The following is a 19,014-nucleotide window of genomic DNA, read 5'->3' as shown; positions in this document are numbered from 1 at the left end:
TTATGCTAGAATTCTGGGCTCCATTCTCTTGGCCAAAGGTTTTTGTGGCAACAGTGGTACCTGGGAACCTCCTCGCTCCTGACAGAGCCCCTGGTCTGCCTATTTCCATTAAAAACACTTCACCCAGAGAAGGACAAGGGCTGAGTGGTCTTGGCCATGAGCCTGTGACTCAGAACAGTGTGGCCTCTATTAGGCCAAGAAAGGCACCTCTCACTTTACAGAAGGGAAAACGAAGTCACCCAACTAACAAGTGAAGGAGCTGAGAACTGAATGCAAGCCATCTGATTCCAGGCTGGGAGCTTATGAAAAAATTTGAAGCTTATTGGAATTTTGTCTGTCTTGGGGAGGGAGGCAGTCTGTCTGTTTTTCCTCAACAGAGACCCATGACTGCATTGGTGCAGGGATGCTCAGTGAGGAAACCCCCTCTACCAGGGCAGGGCCACTCACAGTGACCTGGAGATTGAGCGTGAGCCCTCCAAAGATCTTCTAATCACTATCCCCAAGACAGACTGCCCTCCCTGCTCTGGGGGCAGCGTCAGGGGGCTGAGAGAGCCAGTACACTTCTGGTCATCTGCAGGCTACCCTGAGAAGAGGGAATGGAGTGAGCAGGGAAGAGAAGAACAAGGAACCCCAAGTCACCCAGTTCTTACACTTTTTTGCACAGGCAGTGGGAGATGTATTCCTTTTATGGGAGAATATGCTCAAAGTTCACCCCACTCCACCTCGACGTCCTCTGTCTCTCAGTAGGGTGGGGGTGGGAGTGAGGGACACACAGAAATGTTTTCCCCAGGGAATTCCCTTCCATTCCTGAATTCTGCCCAAGTCAGACTGACTCACTATAGAGAAACTAGGGGGAAATGATGGCAACTGTGAACACAAACCATGCTTTCACAGGTTAGGACAGGTTTGAAGAAAGGAAGTGGAGGGAATGCTAGACTAGCAAGTAGAAAGCCCTCACTTCTCACCTTGGATCCATCACTGATTCTGTGAGACTGTGGCCAAGGCTCCCTTCCCCCTTCTAGGCTTATTTCCTCCTGTGAAAAATGAGGGATTTGGACAAGTGCTCTATAAAGTCTGGGACTAAAGGACTCTCCCCAATGGGGTAGGGTGCCATACAGCACTCCTAGGGCTTTCAAGAGAAAGAAAACAAGCCAAAAACAAAATTAGAAGGAGCTGGCACTGGGTACATGGGGGAGAGACTAAAGGAAGTTCACTATACAAACAAACAATCAGCAGCTAAAATTATGACACAGGCATTCTCAAAGCTCTGGGTAGCAATCCCTACTTGTAAACATTCTCCTAAGTGTCCATTTTTATTTGCAACTTTCAACTAAAAAAAAAAAAAGACCAAAAAGCTCAAGGAGTTCTGGGCCTTGGCACAAATGGTAAATGATGATGATGATGATAACAACTACAACAACAACAACAAAGTTCCTCCCTCTGCATCCCCAGCCCCAGCCAGCCCCCAACCCCCATCCTGCCCTCCAGAAGGAGGGAGAGGGAGAAGTGAGGGGAAAAGGTTGCTGAAAGCCTGCCTGGCTCCCAGCCCAGTAGCCATGAGGAGAGAGACCAGGGGCCAACATGAACAGGAGAAAAGTGCTCCCTGGGCCCCATCACAGGAGAAAGCTCCATCAGACGAAGGCTAGATCCAGGCCACAGTGAGCAGAGCTGTCCAGAGGAGACAGGGCCAGCCTGCTTCAGGAACATTCCAAAAACCAGGCTCGGGTCTACAATGTTTTTCCAGAAGCATTCCCCCAGATTGGGCAAAATGCAATAAAATGAACCCATCTTGACTTTAAGAGGCCAACAGATAGATTGTTGTATTGGGAGGGCCCTGCAAAGGGCAGAGGTGTGCCTTCCTCACTTATAAAAACCTTAACATCCAGCAGTATGTTTGGATGGTTCTTCCTTTTGACTGGAAAGTCAGAAGAGCCTAGACTCAGAAAGCCTGGGTTTGAGTCCTCCCTTTCTCTGGCTAGAGGACTCTAGGCCTCAGGCTCTCCAAGCCTCAGCCCTCTCATGTTATGCTGATCTCATGCTTGGGTTGCTGCCCATCTCCCAAGATGGCTATGCTTGCTACATCTGAAGTGCTGCAGGACTGTGATCTACTATTGGGACTACAGAATGGAATCACCGCTCACTCCACAGAAAACTTTGGGAGTTTAAAGGATCCTTTTAAGCTCCTCTGATACTTTTAGGAATGGAGGCAGAGTAGTACCGTGGAGTCAGAAGGCATGGGTTCAAGTCCTGGCTTTCCACTCTGTCACAGCTGTTTAACCTTGGGCAAGGTCCTCAGTCTCCTCTCTGTAAAATGAAGGAGTACCCCGAGATGGGCTCCCAGGGCCCTTCGAGTGCTGACAGACTCAGCTACTAAAGCTTTTTCAGCATCTATTCAGTGTGTTAAATGAGGTACACCTTTCCTGTCACTCTTTTTAAGAGAGAAGTTGTGACTAAAGATGGTGTGGCTCTTGCTGCAATGAGGGAAGCTGTTTCTAGGCGCCCCCCCCCCCCCCCCCGTCTGGAAGAACAGGACAGTTCTGTAATCTCTGACCCCACTATGAGGCTTGGACTCTAGACCAGGGGGGTCACCATCCGCTGAGACCACTTCCTCACCCAGGCCCCAGAAAGGCCATGAAGGAAGATGGACCACCTTACCTGCATTCTTGCCATGACCACACTAAACTGTTCCTCAGCTGTGCTCTGCAGGGCCCTGGCTGCTGTGATAAGCTCCCCGCCAAAGCCCAGGTACTGGAGGTGGGTCTCCAGCACAGCTTGGGTCAGCTTGGCTAAGCCTTTGATCACCATGATGGCATCCCCCAACATGGTGGACCTCCGTTAAGGCTGAAAGAGAAGAGGAACAAGTCAGAAATGATGCTTCTAAACCACAGAAAGACTGAACATTTGGCTCAAAGTTAGATAACTTGGGTTACTAAAACCCCATTCAAACAACGTGACCCCCTCTACATAAAGGGTGATGAAACATTTCATATTTCCACTGAAATTATTTAAGATTTTCCTCCCTTAGATCCAGACTGGCTAGAAGAAGACATGATAAAGATGTAGTCAGAGCCTTGGGTTGCCTCTGGAATGAATATCCAATAGCCTTATAACAGCTCTAAGGGCAAAGAAGATCATATTCAGGGCAAAGGTTCTCAAGCACAGAAGTCTCTGAAATGCCCAGGTAGAGCCTCAATCTATGTCAGAGGCCCCCCAAAACAAGGGAATAAGCATTTACTAAGTGCCTACTATGTGCCAGGCACTCTGCTATTTATGCCCTTTACAACTATCATATCATTGGATCCTCACCACAACCATGGAAAGGAGGTGATATTATTATCCCTATTTTGCATTCAGAAACCGAGGTAGAAAGAGTTTAAATGAATTGCCCAGGATCACATAGGTAGTGTGTCTACTATTTGAACTCAGGTCTTCCTGGCTCCAGGCTCAGTGCCAGCTAGCTGCCTGGACACAGCTCAATACTCTCTGTGGACTCTCCACATTAATTCTATTAGCTAAGCTGTTCTTACCCCAAAACTGATTTAGACAATAATAACCACCCTGATGGCTGATTTTGAGAGGTTTGAAGGCTCTTTCCCAGGTTAACTTCCTCTCCTCCATGGACAGCTACATGTCCCTCTCCCTTCACCTGTCCCCTCTCCAACATGTCAAACTAAGAGACCAAAGGACATGCCCACACCAGGAGTAGGTCCGGACAAGAAGGTCTATACCTTGAACCACAGCCAAGTGACTCCTGGCAGGCCACAAACACATTCATAAAAGTGTTCCAAGGGAGAGTGAGAGAATGAAACACTAGAGGGCAGTTATATGAAAACACAGAGAGGAAAGCTTGTCTACCAAGGGGGACGATGACCAGTGCCCAAAGCCCAAGTGATCAAGAAGGAAGAGGGTGGACAAGAAGAGTCAGCAGTGAGGAGCACCTTCACTTTTCAGATGGAACCATGCTGATAGAATTAGAAAAAACAGGCTCCTTATCTTCTCCTCCACTCCCACATGGGCTTTGGTTCAGGAATATTTTTTTTAACTCTTACCTTCTGTTTTAGAATCTATACTATGTATTGGTTCCAAGGCAGAAGAAGGGTAAGGGCTAGGCAATGGGGGTTAAGGGGCTTGCCCAGGGTCACACAGCTAGGAAGGGTCTGAGGCCAGATTTGAACCCAGGACCTCCTATCTCTGGGCCTGGATCTCAATCCACTGAGCCACCCAGCTGCATCCAGGAAATTTTTAAGTCTGTAGACAGAGGTTATACCAGGTAGCCTGATCTGGAAGTGGGAGGACCTGGCACAATCAATCAATTCAGAGAACAGTATCTCCTTAGTTTATCAGCACCTCACCTACCTGCCTCAAGGGGCAGGGAGCTGCTCTGGAACAAATAATCATACACACCCTAATCAAAAGCAGGTAAGTTTTTGCCTAATGCATGATCCTGTAACCTGGAGGAGAGGAAGAGATTCTAAAAAGGTTCACACTGGCATCACATACCCCTGGGCTTCACTTCTTTCTCCTGGGCTTCTCCTATAAACAAGGACAAGACCCTCTCTTACAGTCCCACAAAAGGTCATGTAATTAAAGCTTGGATCCTCCTGATGCCATCTCCCAACAGTCATCCCTTCCCTTCCCCTCCCCCTTCCCTCTTAGTACAGATGTCAGAGATGCCCACAAAATGTCCATTCCAAGCTAGCTAAAGAGGCATTGTGAAAAGGCACCCCAGGCAAGTGCCAGTCCTGACAACTGCTCTACTCCACAGCTTCCCAAGGCCCTGAATAGAAAGGACACTCACTGCACTGCCTTGGTGCCCAGAGGCTTGTTCTCTTTTGTCCAAGTTAATCTAGAGCAAAGGTTCTTAACCTAAATCTGTGAGCTTGGATGAAAAAAATAGTTATATTTTTATTTCAGTATAATTTTTTAAATTCATAACCTGCTATATTTTATTGTATACATTTAAAAATTAATCTGAGCATGAGTCCAGAGGTTTCAGCATACTCTCTGAGGCTCAGCTTCTTTATCTCTAAAACTAATATTAGTATCTGAAATAACCATGGGTTTATTGGAAGGTGACATTCCATTAATCCTAAAGCACAATATTAACATGCCTTCCTATACTATGATGATGATGATGATAATCATCTCGGTAATATTATTCAGGTCACATTAGTTCTCCTTGCTTTTCTTACTGTCCAATGAAGGAGTTGAAAAAGCGAATCCCTACAATTATTTCTAGATCCAATGACTGGTTCTAAATAAGAGAAGATTTCTGAAACGTCTTGATCAAGTCAAAGCCTCTGGTTTCAACTTTTTCCTTCATCAAACCTTCTCCCAGGACAGCTAACAACAAACAAGTTAAACCTCATTCATTCAGCCCCCTTCTATTTCAGAATTTAACAGAATTGAAAGTAAAAATGATTATACATGGGGAACGGGGTTAATTCAGGAAAATGACTTTTCTAGCACCATGGATGCTCTCATTTACATACAAATGATGTGTTAATTACAAGGCTTCAGTCTAATATTTTTATTAAAGCAGGTCACCAGAAGACCTCTACGAGGCAACATTTTGTGAGCCTGATTTAAGTGATGACAGTTTTTTTTTTTAATCTGAGACTTTTCTCTATTTCAGACAGGCTTTTTCACCTAATTTTAAAAAAAATCACTGGGGCAAAAGCCATTGTGCAAATGGCCCCAATTTTCCCTGTTTGGTCATTACTGACTGTTGAGGTTAACTTATTGTGATCAGTGACTAAAAGGCAAGCATCTCAATCAAAACCGTCCCTGTAAAAGGGGAAAAAATGAGAGAATAGCCTACTCTTTTCTTAACTGCTGAATTTCCACCTTCCTTTAAAGTCCAACTCAAGTACCACCTAAGAAGGTTTCCCAGCTCTCTGCCCTACTCACCCCCATCACAATCCATCCATCCATCCATCCATTTAGCATTTATGAAGTATCTACTATATGCCAGACACTGCACTAGGAGCTGGGGACACAAAGATGATCAAAACAATGACAAAATAATCCCTACCCTCATGAAGAAACAATCCAAATGCAGATAAGAAAACAGAAAATATAGACAAATTAAATGCAAAGCAATGGGGGAAAAAGGAATGGCAGATGTTTGGGGGGATTTCAAGATAGGCTTCATTACATGAATGGGTCAGTAATGATCTTCTCTGCCTTTCAAACTTAACATGGTTCTTTATTCTGTATCTTATGTGTATGCATGTGCATGCATCACACAATATTATTTGTTATGGTTACTCATGTATATATCCCTTCTTGACTGTAAGCTCAGGTGGGCAAGTGATCATATTATCTAACTCCGTATTCCAGCACCAAAATACTCTACACACAAATGTGGTTTTTCCCACCAGCTAACAAGTACTCTGCTTCCACTATGTACTTAATAGATGTTTGCATATCAAATATTCATGAAAGAATGAACTTATTTTTTAATTTAATTAATTTTTTTCAACACACATTATTTCCTCTTCCTTCACCCACTTCTCTAACAAATATGTATAGTCAGGCAAAACAAATTCTCATATTTGTTGTGTCCAAAAATATGTGCATCCATCTGTATATTTAGTCCTCCTCTCTGTCAGGAGATGATAGCATATTTCATCATGGGTCCTTCGGCAGTCTTAAATCTAAGTTGTTAGTTTTATATATTGCCTAATCTACTTCGAAGAGCTTGAAGTCACATATTTTATGACTACTGTCTCCTCATATAAAACAATCTTCGCATATAATCAGCCTACCTGCCCTCACTGGAGGTACAGCAAAACCATTGAACACTGAATCCTTGTCAATAGCCTTAAGAGACCAGCCCGTCTCAGTGGATATTCATCTTCATTTTCCAAGGAAGACAGATGGCTAGAGTCAAGGCTGCTAAATGACTGATCTCGATTGAACTGAAATAAGACTCCATGCATCTGTACATTTTTTTCCCATAAACAAACATCCCTTAGCCTTTACTCCAGTTACATCCCACATAAAGTGTATTTATTTGTACAAGGTAAGGTATTTTTCTTAGATATTTCTAACAAATTTGCTGTGTACATTTGTGTGGTATGTGTCCTCACATATGCAAAAAAATTAACACTTCAGACCACACAAGTTAAAAAGATAATTCCCCATCAAAAAGCAATATACATACACATACCCCAGGGGTCTGTAATGGCTAGAGTCCACTGATATAATCAACACTAGCACAAACATTCTACCTTTGTCCTCTGCAAAACATTTTTTTTTTTTTAATTAAACCCATACCTTCTGTCTTGGAGTCAATCCTGTGTATTGGTCCCAAGTCAGAAGAGGGGTAAGGGTTAGGCAATGGGGGTTAAATGACTTGCCCAGGGTCACACAGGTAGGAAGTGTCTGAGGCCAGATTTGAACCCAGGACCTCTTGTCTCTGGGCCTGGTTCTCTATTCACTGAGTCAACCCAGCTGCCCTCTCTGTAAAACATTCTGATATTTAATTCAGTCAAAAAGGAAATCCACACACTCCCTCCCTTCAGACTTTGCCCTCTAGCCCCATCCTGACTTCACTGCTCTTGCAGAGGCCAGGACAACAGACTGACTCCAGTCAGAATAAAGCTATTCTACCAGGGCAAGGTTTGAAAGGACCAACTGGGCCCAGCTTGGACCTGCAGGACAACTAGGAAAACTCAACTTCATTGGCTCATCTGGCTTCTCAACTAATCCCAAAGCCAGCTGTGTCTCAAGAGATGGGAGATCCAATTCTTGGCCAGCTACACAGGAACTCTTCCAATGAAACCACCAAGAAAAATGCAGGCCCAGATACAAGAATACAACCTCAGTGCTGGGAGGAATCACAAGAGGTCATGCTGTCCAAGCTATATATAACAGACTTCCCTCTTCAACATCACTAATAATCAGTCATCTGGCCTCTGGCTGTGAAGATCCTAAGTTAGAAAGAACCTACTGGAGGCAGCTAAGTAGCACAGTGGGAAAAGAGCCAGGTCTGGAGTTGGGAGGACCTGAGTTCAAATGTGACTTCATACACTTCTCACCTGTGCCACCCTGGACTTAACCCCAATTACCTAGATTTGTTGGAGATTTTTCTGGTTTTAAGTAGATCTACTCAGATTTCAAAATAGTAAATAAAAAGCATAATCAATAGAAAACAGAAAAAGAGAAGAGAAGCAGGAGGAGCTCAGCAAGTAACCCCATTTATCTAGATTAAAGGAGTTCTTAACTTGGGGATCATGAACTTTTAAAAAATTTGTATACATGTTTTTCAATATGATTTTTTATGTTTAACAACATTACTGAGGAATCTGTGAAACATAACAGTCACATCCAGATATCAAAAACAATTCATGATACAAAAAATTAAGAACCCCTCGTTTGTTGGGAAGGGAGGAAGAGAGGCAAAGAGGGAGAGGGAAAGAGGTAGATGGATGAAAGAAGGGAAAGAGGGAGAGAAGGAGAAAGAAGAGAGGGCAAAGAAAGAAGTAAGGAAGAGAGGGAAAGAAGGAGGGAGGGAGGAAGGGAAAATATTAAAGTAAGAGTTTACTATGTGCCAGATACGATGCTAAGCATTTTACAAATATCTCATTTGATCCTCACAATAAAGATGCTATTATTATTCCTATTTTACAATTGAGGAAAGCAAGGCAAACAGATTAAGTGACTTGTTCAAGATCACACAGCTAATTAGCATATGAGGCTGCACTTGAACTCGGGTTTTCTGACTCCAGGCCCAGGACTTGATCCACTGTGCCACCAGCTGACTGCAGGTGAAAGAAGTAGCTTGTGTGATATTAAGTGTGCTGGACCAGGAAAATGCAGGTGTGGGCTCCAGTGATGACCCTGCCACTAACAAATGAGCTGTGTGAAGCTGGGTAGGTCACTTGCCATCCTGGGACTCAAAGTTTCCTACTCTGTAAAAATGAGTTTCAAACTGGATGGTCTCTGAGATCCCTTTCAGTTCTAAATCCATACTTCGAAGATATCTTTTTGTTTTATATCACCCATATTTACAAATATGCTACCGCCCATGACTCAGAAAGCCATTCCTTATCACAAAGACAATAAATATTTAGTGACTGAAGAAATAACAAAGGAAGGGGAAGGAGGCCATTCAATAAAAGGAAAGAACACACCAACTGAATCTGACAGCCAATGGAGGACCCCACCACTTCAATGAAAGGAGGAAGTTGTATTTTCTCACCTCTTCTTTCTTAAACAACACTGGGTCCCTGCTGTTATTTCCATCAATGGTTTTCCTGGTTGTGCTAATTTCACTTGGCATTAGAATTCATCTAAGTCTTCCTATGGTTTTCTGAATTATTACATTTATGTGCCATAATTTGTTTATTACCAGTCATTGGGCATCTACTTTGTTTCTAGTTCTTTGGTACCAAAAAAAAAAAAAAAAAAAGTACAGCTATGAATATTTTGGTGTATATGGGACCTTTCTTTCTATCTTTGATCTTGGGGTAGACAGATACTTAATAGTGGGATTTCTGGGTCAAACTGTAAGGACATTTAAACTACTTTCTCAATAATTCCAAATTTCTTTCCAGAATGGTTGGGCTAATTTACAGCTGCAGAAGACCACCAATGATGTTAAGACCCTGGCCTAAGGACAGGGTAAATTCACTAGTAATTTGTTTTTATCCCCTAGCAACAAGCTGTTCTGATTAAAGGTAACATCTAGGAATTCTTTCTTTTTTTTCTTTCTTTTTTAAAAAATAATGATCAGAGGGGAAAGGGAAGGAATAGGGACCGTGGAAACAGAAACACCTCTCATCTTAGCTCTACCCTCAATAAGAAAGGGAAAAAAGCAGAGCAGGCAGTTTCTGCGAAACAGTAGAAAGTAATGCAAAGAACTATTAAAAGAGCCTTTTCCAATATTCTCATTAAAAGGCCTCTCACGTTTTTTTTGGCCCTCTTCTCTCCCTTACTTCTGCACAATTCTGGTTTTGACCTAAAATGGAAGCTTTTTATCCTCTCCCTTCCTTTCTATTATCCCCTCAAGAATATGAAAAAACAAACAAAACTTACATGCACTCCAATAAATGAGCCTAAAAGTCCCCTGGATCATTAGTTTACTGGGAGGCTTATAAAATTCTACTTCAAGAAGTTTTCTGAAGGGAACTGGGGATGACTGAGGGAAAGAAGGAAGAAAGGAGAGTTATTGTCCAATGATACTGGATGGAGACCATGGGGCAGCCTTTCTCTTATTCCTGCCCAGTGGAGGAAATGTTTCTTTTACTAAGGCACCAATTTACTCTTTGTTTCTTTATTAAGAAATTGTTTTTCCCATTCTTTAAAGTTTTGCTTTCCTCTTTTTTTTAAATCATCAGGAAAAAAATCAGCAACTGGTTCTTTCTTGCAGCTACTCAGAAGGAAGGGAAGGAAGGGGCAGGAATCAAATGCATGAATGGAAATCTGAACTACCTATCTATACCTATCTGCTCCTCGCCTCTGCAGACCTGTCACCCAAATAAGGATTGTTCTAGTGTCTTCACACAGCTAAAGGAAGGAATCTATCTCAAGTTGTCTGAAGGATGGAACTATACTTACATGCTTACCAACTGTCTCAGACAAGTGAACAAACAAAAACATCACTTAAGAGCACTTACCCACAAATAGAGAAGCAAACCCTATTCCTTCTTCCATCCACTCAGCTATGCACAAAAATCAGGCCAGAGGGAGAAGGGAAGAGGGGATAGATGTATATCATCTGCCTTATTTATTTACTTGTTTGTTTGTTTGTTTTTAAACCCTTACCTTCCATCTTGGAGTCAATACTGTGTGTTGGCTCCAAGGCAGAAGAATGGTAAGGGTGGGCAATGGGGGTCAAGTGACTTGCCCAGGGTCACACAGCTAGGAAGTGTCTGAGGTCAGATTTGAACCTAGGACCTCCCGTCTCTAGGCCTGGCTCTCAATCCACTGAGCTACCCAGCTGCCCCCTCATCTGCCTTATTTAAAGACACTAATGGTCCCATCCCTAATGCCCCAACAGGTCTTTCAAGAGCTTGCCCAGAAAACGTAGAGGCTGAGCTGAGCAGTGGGTCCTAAGCTCATATACTGGCAGGGAACTATTTGGATACTAGTCAGAGGCCTAGAAATAAATTCTGTTGGTGCCTTTGTGAAACCACAGCTCTCCAAGGAGGATGCTCCAGTACATAGGAAAGAGTATTTGTGCTCTGGCTGACAAAAGCCTGATTGATCTGATCAGGAGAAGGATGGAGAAGTTGTAAACATACTGCCCACACCTAAGGTCACAGGCTAAAGAGAAGGCCACAGCTTGTGTAGATCAGTTGATTGGTTGGTTTCTATTATATCACCCTTTTGGGTGATAAAAACAGGATTTCTATGGGGTTACGATGGATGTCTTGGGGAACAAGGACACCCTAAAGTATAAGCTTCCTTATTATACTGAAAGGGGAACAAGGTATCTGGGAAAGATGCTCGCTGACTTGATTTGAGTTCCTAGTCCCAGTTCATTCCTGGCAGTAATCATTGAATGTCTCCGTGCCCTCATTCTCATCTATACAATGGGGATAACATGGTCAATGTCCACCTAGGGCACAGGGACAGGATAAAGGGCTAGATCTGTGATTTTACTGGTTTATGTCTGTCCATGGTGAGGAAACTCCCTATACCAAAGCACCTCTACACCCTCTCTGCAACTAGTCCTGAGGGCTGCCTACAGCACTGAGAAGTTAAGTAACTTGCGCAGGATGGCATAGCCAATATGGGTCAGAGTTGGGTCTTCCTGGCCCTAAGACCAGCTCTGTAACCACTCTGACAGTCATGCTGCCTGCCATCTTCAAGAGATGTTGTGAGCAAAGTACTCTACAGTCAGGTCGAATTTATTAAGGGCCTACTTATGTGCCGGGCACTGTGCCAAGCCCTGGAGATACAAAGACAGCCAAAAAAACCTCCCTGCTTTCAAGGAGGGCATATTCTAATAGGGGAGACAACTAACTAGGGACAAATAACATGTATACAGGATACACTAGAGACCATCGTGGAGGGAAGGTTCTAAAACTAAGGAGAACCGGGAAAGGCTTCTTGCAGAAGGTGACTTTAGCTGGAACTTAAAAGAAGCCAGGGATGCCCAGAGGCTGAGATAAGGAAGAAGAGAGTCCCAAGGATAGGAGACAGACAGCCAGGGAAGCTGGGAGTTGAGAGATGGATGGTATGAGCAGGGAGGCCACTATCATTGGCCTGCAGAGTAAGTAGAGGGAAAGTAAGACTGGAAGTGTCTAAGAGGCCCCCAGATTATGAAAGCCAAGCAGAGAACTTTACATTTGAACCTGGGGAGGGGATGGGAAGCCATTGGAGTTTATTGAAAGGGGAAAAGGATGGGAAGTGGTAGGTGGGCAGGACCAGAATCAGATCTAGACTTTAGAAAGATAAATCTGACAGCTGAATGGCAGACAAACCAGTAACCAAAACCGAACCAAACCAGGTAGGAGGTGATAGCCTACATCAAGGTGGCAGGGCAGTGTCAGAGAAAAGAGAAGCAGATAACCTTAGAACATCTATCTAAATGTACATTATTAAAATAAGCACTCTTTTCTCTAAGCACACAGAGAGAAAAAAGTTTGAGAAAGCAGGTCAGCACAAAGTTGAATCATCAAAGAGGGGAAATCTTACTGTAATAGGGAACAAAGAAGGCAGGTACTTGAAGGGGCTGGTACTTGACAACCCCACAGGTCTCTCTCCTGTTCTAAATCCTATGGTCTTGTGCCTCTTGCTTCAAAAAGAGCCTCCTTTCTCTTTTCCAGTCCACAGACCCTCAGGTGGGCGACCAAATGACCTATCCCCAGGAAATCCAAGAAACTAAGGCCCCACAAGGAAATTAACCTCACACTGTTGTAGGGCTGTGAATCCTGGGGTCAAATGCCCTAGCCACAGGGCCACAGATTTGAAGCTGAGTGGGCCTTTGTAGGTCACGGGGTCTGATTTTAAACTGAAGAACTGAAGCTCAGAGTTTGTATGACTTGCTCAAGGAATGAATAACACAACTGGGATCTGAACCATGATTGAAGGTAAGGAACATGAAGTTCTTGTGGAAACTTGTTTTAAACCAGTGGTTTCTCTTTGTTTGTTTGTTTAAAATAAGATGGGAGCTTTTTGAGCAAATCCAAACAGACCAGCAGGAACACTTAATTGACTTCACTCCTCCAGAAATTTTAATATCTAATAAATGGCCTAACACTGTAATGCTTAGAACATATGTTAAACTGGATGTTCCCTATGCCTGGGACACTCCCTTCGCCTCCCATCTCCACTGCCTGGGATCCCCTGGCTTCCTCCAAGTCCCAGCTCAAACCTCATCTTCTGCAGGAAGTCTTTTTTGATCCCCCCCTCATGACAGAATCTTCGCTGAGATGATATCCAATTTAACCTGTCTAGATCTTGTCTGGACATGATTGTTTTCCCCATTAGACCATGAGTTCTTTGAGGACAGGGACAGTCTTTTCCCTCGTATCTCCAGTGCTTGGCACCATGCCTGGCACCACTAGGTGCTTAATAAATGCTTACTGATCTTACTGACCTATTTATGGACTAGGAAAGTCACCTGAATAACTAATGGAAACCTGAAAAGTGATCTTTCATTCATTCATTCACTCATTTATTCATTCATTTACCAAGACTAACAAGATGCTAGTTTCATCTGTAAAACTGAAGGGGCTAAACTTTAAACTAACACCTTTTCCAACTCTCCATTTTTCAACCCTGTGATTCAATGTTCTGAAGGCATACTATTTGCAGAGCACTGTAGTAGGTAGTAGAAGGATGCTCAGTACACTTATTCATCAAGGTAAAATACTTCAGGCCACTGTAAGCGCTGAAGGAAACCCAGAAAGAGGGATCACAAAAGAAGCTACTATAAATGCTCTACATATAAGAGTTCTTTCCCTCTTTTTTTTGTTCTGTACAGTGTCTAGGAGAAGGGGGAATCACTGGATAGAATAAAGAGTCTAGTAACATTTTACACATAATTCTTTCCAAAATGGCTTGTTCAATTTTTGATTCCACCAACTTGCATCAAAGTGCCTGTTTTCCCTCTGTCCTCCAACATGCCATTTTCCAGTTTTTGCCAGTTTTGTCAATCTGAAAGCTCTGAAGTTGAACTCTGATCAGTAAAACAGCTGACCATGACTCCAAAGTAGTGGTATCAAACTTAAGCAGAAAGTGATCCCTGGGAACTGCACACTGATGAAGAAATTCACAATTTAACATTAACCATGTTTATTAGGTTTTTATTTATTTTGTCAAATATCTCCCAATTATTTAGAAAGGTAATAGGCTAATATATCGAATGAGAAATATGTTTATGGACAATGCAGGAATTGGTTTTGCTTGACTTTGTATAATTGTTTTAGAAAGTTATTTTTACTTGTGGGGAAAGGGAAAAAAACAAATGTTTGTTAATTGAAAAAAAAATAAAACTTACAACTCAAAAAAAATAGGAATCTAAGTCAAGAGAGGATAGTTAGATATAGGAAGAGTGAAACTGATCTGTAGCCTATTAAAATCTAGCCCTTTGGGGGCAGCTGGGTAGCTCAGTGGATTGAGAGTCAGGCCTAGAGACGGGAGGTCCCAGTTTCAAATCTGGCCTCAGACACTTCCCAGCTGTGTGACCCTGGGCAAGTCACTTGACCCCCATTGCCTAACCTTACCACTCTTCTGCCTTGGAGCCAATACATAGTATTGACTCCAAGATGGAAGGTAAGGGTTAAAAAAAAAAAATCTAGCCCTTTCAGGGAAGATAGGTGGCTCAATGATTGAGAGCCAGGCCTGGAGTTAGGAAGATTGGGTTCGAATTTGACTTCAGATACTTCCTAGCTGTGTGACCAGTCACTTAACTACAACTGCCTAGTCCTTACTGCTCTTCTGCCTTAGAATCGATACTTAGTATGAACTGTATGCCAGAAGATAAGAGTTTAAGGGGGGATTGGGGGGGGGGGGGGGAATCTAGCCTCTTCTCTTTCTTTCCTTGATGAAAAAAAAAAATGTCTAAAAACCAGGCCTTTAAATGCTAACCTAATCTACAGTGTCATGACACCAATTTGAAATCTCATTTTTTAAAGACCTCATTAAATTTCCTGTTTTAAGTGTTTTTAAAGTGTTTTTGTTCTGACAAGAAGAGCCTTTCAGAATATACCTATCACACTGGGGTAATAGAATGGGGCTCAGATTCAACACTAAAGTTCCTTCTAGCACTAAAATCCTATAAACTTAGTGAGAGGAAAGATAGTCAGTATAAATAAGGCCAGACTAAACTGAGCTCTTATTTATAACTGAAGCATCAGGGCTTTCTTTGTACGGTACCACCAAGGGCTGAAATGACTACATGACTCATGAAAGTAGAGATATGAAGAATAGCTGTTATTTAAGTTGTTGAGTGATGTCAATGTGTCATTTTATCATTCAAAGGAAGCACTAGAACATGCCTCTGGGCCCGCCACATACTTTGAACACTTCAGGAAGAGACGCAGGTTATAAATATATGCTATTATTACTTGCTAACTTCCAGCTGGTGAAGAAAGAAGGTTGGCTGCCAATATAAGGGGAAAGTTGCACTGAGTGATTATATTCCCAACCTGGGAAAGGGAAAGGCACTAAATGGAGAGCATGTAGCAGGAGTCTTTAACAGAAAAGGCAAACTCTTACAAAAGAGATAAGACAAAGGGACTCTGGCCTCCCCACCTTTGTTACTAATAAAGGGGAGGTTTTCTCAATAACATCCATTGATCATCAAAGGAGTGGTAAAAAAAGACCTTCCACAGACCCCACCCTGAAATGGTCTACAAAAGGTTGGTGGTTCTCTAGTGCTGTTTGTAGAATGGGAGATTAAAGCTCAAAGAAGAAAGCTTGCCAAGCAGAGTCAACTTATTGCTGGGATAGAATGCCCTAATTTGTATCTCATTTCCAGTTCTTAAATCTAGTCAAAATAGTTTAGTACTATATATTCATCCATTTGCTCCATAAACATTTATTAAGTGGCTACTAACTGCCAAGCACAATGCTAGGCACTGGGGAAACAGACAAAAAATAAAAAGTCCTTATCCTCAAGCAGCTTACATTCTACTGGAAAGAAACAACAGGAACACAGAGAAGTAAATACAAAATCCATTCTGATTTTAGGGAGGAAGCCATGGGTTCTGGAACTGCAGGGATGAGGACATGCCTCAGGTGAGAGTGCCACTTAGATTGGGCCTTGAAGGAAACTAGTATTCTAGAAGGGAGAGCAATATATTCCCAGGCATGTGAAACAATCTGTCAAAAGCAGAATAGTAGGAAATGAAATTTGTCACCAGGCCCCAAAGAGATGAGATGAGGTGGCTTCTTATTTAGGGTCTTCAGCTTGGGATATCTTGGCTAGCTCCTTTTCAACTGAAACTTGGGATTCTTTTTTGGGTAGCAAGCAGGCAAGTTTGGTTGGAGTGTCTGAAGGATAAGCTAGGAGCCATACAATGAAGAACATTTATATTTTATCATAGAGGCAGCCAGGAACTGAGGGAGTTTCTCCATGCTCAGCTCTAATCTTCAGGGGGATCAGTTCATAGATGTGTAGAGGATGAGCTGGAGACTGGAGATTAATTAGGAAGCTTCTCTAAGAGATATTTGAGGCTCTGGGTGTGCAGAGAAGATGATGTAGGAGGCAGAACTGACAAGAACTGACAATGACATAGAGAAGGAAGATGAGAGCAGAGTTTAGGAAGACTGGAGGTGAGGAGAAAAACAATTTCTCAACTGGAAAAACGGGGAGAAAGGCCTCCCACAAATAGAACAAGAACACCAATTCTTGATCTCTAAAGAAAGCCAAACAGAAGACACATATGTGGCAAGAGGGAGACACAGAGAGAGAAATCTTCCCAATCTCCAAACTAGTCTCTCCTGCTTGCTACTCTGCAATCAGAATTAGATACCAAGAACTGAAAAGGGGTCCTAAGAGGGCCAGGACCCCTCTTTGGTCACACATCTAATGGGACCCACCACATACCAACCCCATGAAGAGCTTTGTAAAATTAGACTGAATTAACTCAGGGCCATGCCTGTAACAGGAATGTCACAAATATTTGTTTAACTGAATTTATTGAAGTGATCTAAGTTGCTTTGGTATATAAACAGATGGGGTGGCTTTTTTATTTCTGGACTTCAGCCTAGGACAGCTCAGCTAACTCTTTTCCTATTGGAGCAGATAGTTTTATTTTGGGAATGGATTGTGTGGTACAGTAAGAATTAGATGTGTCACATTTTCCCCCTTCATTTGGGGGATGGTGGGGAAAAGAGAAGGGAGGGGCAGGAGACAGGAGCTTAAGAGTGGTCACTGTTTGTGATATTATGTGTCCAAAAACTAGCCACCTGGCTTTGACAATAGAACACAGGCCAGGAATCCCTGGAAAAGAGATTAGCTAAAGGTACCTGCTCCAGAGACATTAAGGGAGACAGAAGAGGCCTCTGCTTCATTCTAATCATATGGTTTGGACTTCCCTCAACATTTACCCCGTGTCCATGTCAACACAGACCTAACCTTGCTCCTTAAAAAGCTAACCACACTGACCAAGGTGACCCTATCATATATCCTATAAACTGGCTTCTACTCCCCCTCCTCCACTCTCAAAGGTCAAAAGGCAGTTCCCAGAAGAGAATAAGAACCTCCACACTGGGATGACCTTTAGGAATTATCTAGTCCAAGTCCTTTATTTTAAAGGGGACAAATCTGAAGTTCTAGAGAGGAGAATCACTTGCTCAAGATCAAACATGGGCATGCAGTCACCACAGGCAGGGGTGGAACAAATTTAGATTGTTGATCTACAGACTCCAGTCAGTGCCCAGTGGCTCACACCAGGCTACTTATCCCTCCTGTGCTTAAGGCAAAATTCTTACCTGAAAAACCCCATGATCTTATCCACCAATTTCAATTTCGTTGACTCTAGTCTGTACTGATACTATTAACCGCTTGAAATATTGATTTTTTTTCCATTTCCATGACAAAAAGAACAGGAAGGGCTTTTAGGGACGTCATCCTCATCCTTTTAACTAACATTTATAGTTTTACAAGGCACTTTACACACATCTCATGGTTATCCTCAGTAGGTACTTCAGATATTATGATTCCCATTTTAAAGAAAAGGAAACTGAGGCAAAAAGAGGTTGAGTGACTTGCCCAGGGTTACACAGTGTGTAAGGCCAGATTTGAACTGAAGTGCTCTATCCACTGCACTATCTTGCTTATATAGCTGATTTTTCTTTTCAACATCGCTCCTTAAAGCTTTTCATTACATTTGGTATGTTGATCTGTTAAGGTCTTGGTGGATCCTGATTCTCTTATTAGTTTGTTATCTTGTTAGTTATCTCTCTCTCTCTTCTTTGTGTCTCCTGAGAATATAAGTATGTCATCTAAATCTTTGTCCAAGTTGCAGAGAAAGATCCTGAACAGAACAGGTCCTCATGGCATTCTATTGATGTCTTCCAGGTTGGCATCAAAACATTAACAATTACAACACTCTCTTAAGTCTAATTTTTCAAGTTTAGAATCCTATCTGGATTATAATCCAGACCATATTTGTTTAAATGCTCCACTAAAATACAAGTAATACCATGTGTATGTCATTCCCCAATCTACCAGTCTAGGAAGTCTGGGCAAAAAAAGGAAAGGATGTCTTGTTCTTGATGAATCTATACAGTAGTAATTGCTGTTTCCTTTCCAAGTGCACATAAACCATGCCTTTAATAACAAGTTATAAAATTTTTGCCAAGAATGAAGTACATTTAGGAGGTAACTAGGCAGCTCAGTGTCAGGCCTGGAGATGGAAGGTCCTGGGTTTTTAACTCTGGTCTCAGACACTTCCTGGCTGTGTGACCCTGGACTTTCCACTTAACTCCCAATGCATAGCCCTTACCACTCTTCTGCCTTAGAGTCAATATTGATTCTAAGATGGAATGTAAGAGTTTTTAAAAAAGAAAAGACAAGCACATTTTCTACCACTTATTCCTACCTCT

At 42.5% G+C, this 19,014-nt stretch overlaps 1 protein-coding gene across 1 annotated transcript in view; it reads right to left on the bottom strand.

Moving 5' to 3' along the window:
• Positions 1-19,014, bottom strand: part of COQ8A (coenzyme Q8A) — a 65,071-nt gene that overhangs the window by 26,160 nt on the left and 19,897 nt on the right. The window contains exon 2 of the mRNA XM_044677092.1: positions 2,656-2,841. Within this exon, the coding sequence (XP_044533027.1) occupies positions 2,656-2,823 (168 nt within the window). The 5' untranslated portion in view covers positions 2,824-2,841. The remainder of the gene's footprint in view (positions 1-2,655; positions 2,842-19,014) is intronic.

Source organism: Gracilinanus agilis, chromosome 4, assembly GCF_016433145.1.
Source record: "Gracilinanus agilis isolate LMUSP501 chromosome 4, AgileGrace, whole genome shotgun sequence".
NCBI classification, from domain to species: Eukaryota; Metazoa; Chordata; class Mammalia; order Didelphimorphia; family Didelphidae; genus Gracilinanus; species Gracilinanus agilis.
Note: the sequence above shows the minus strand (reverse complement) of the source record. Positions and strands in the feature narration are given on the sequence as shown.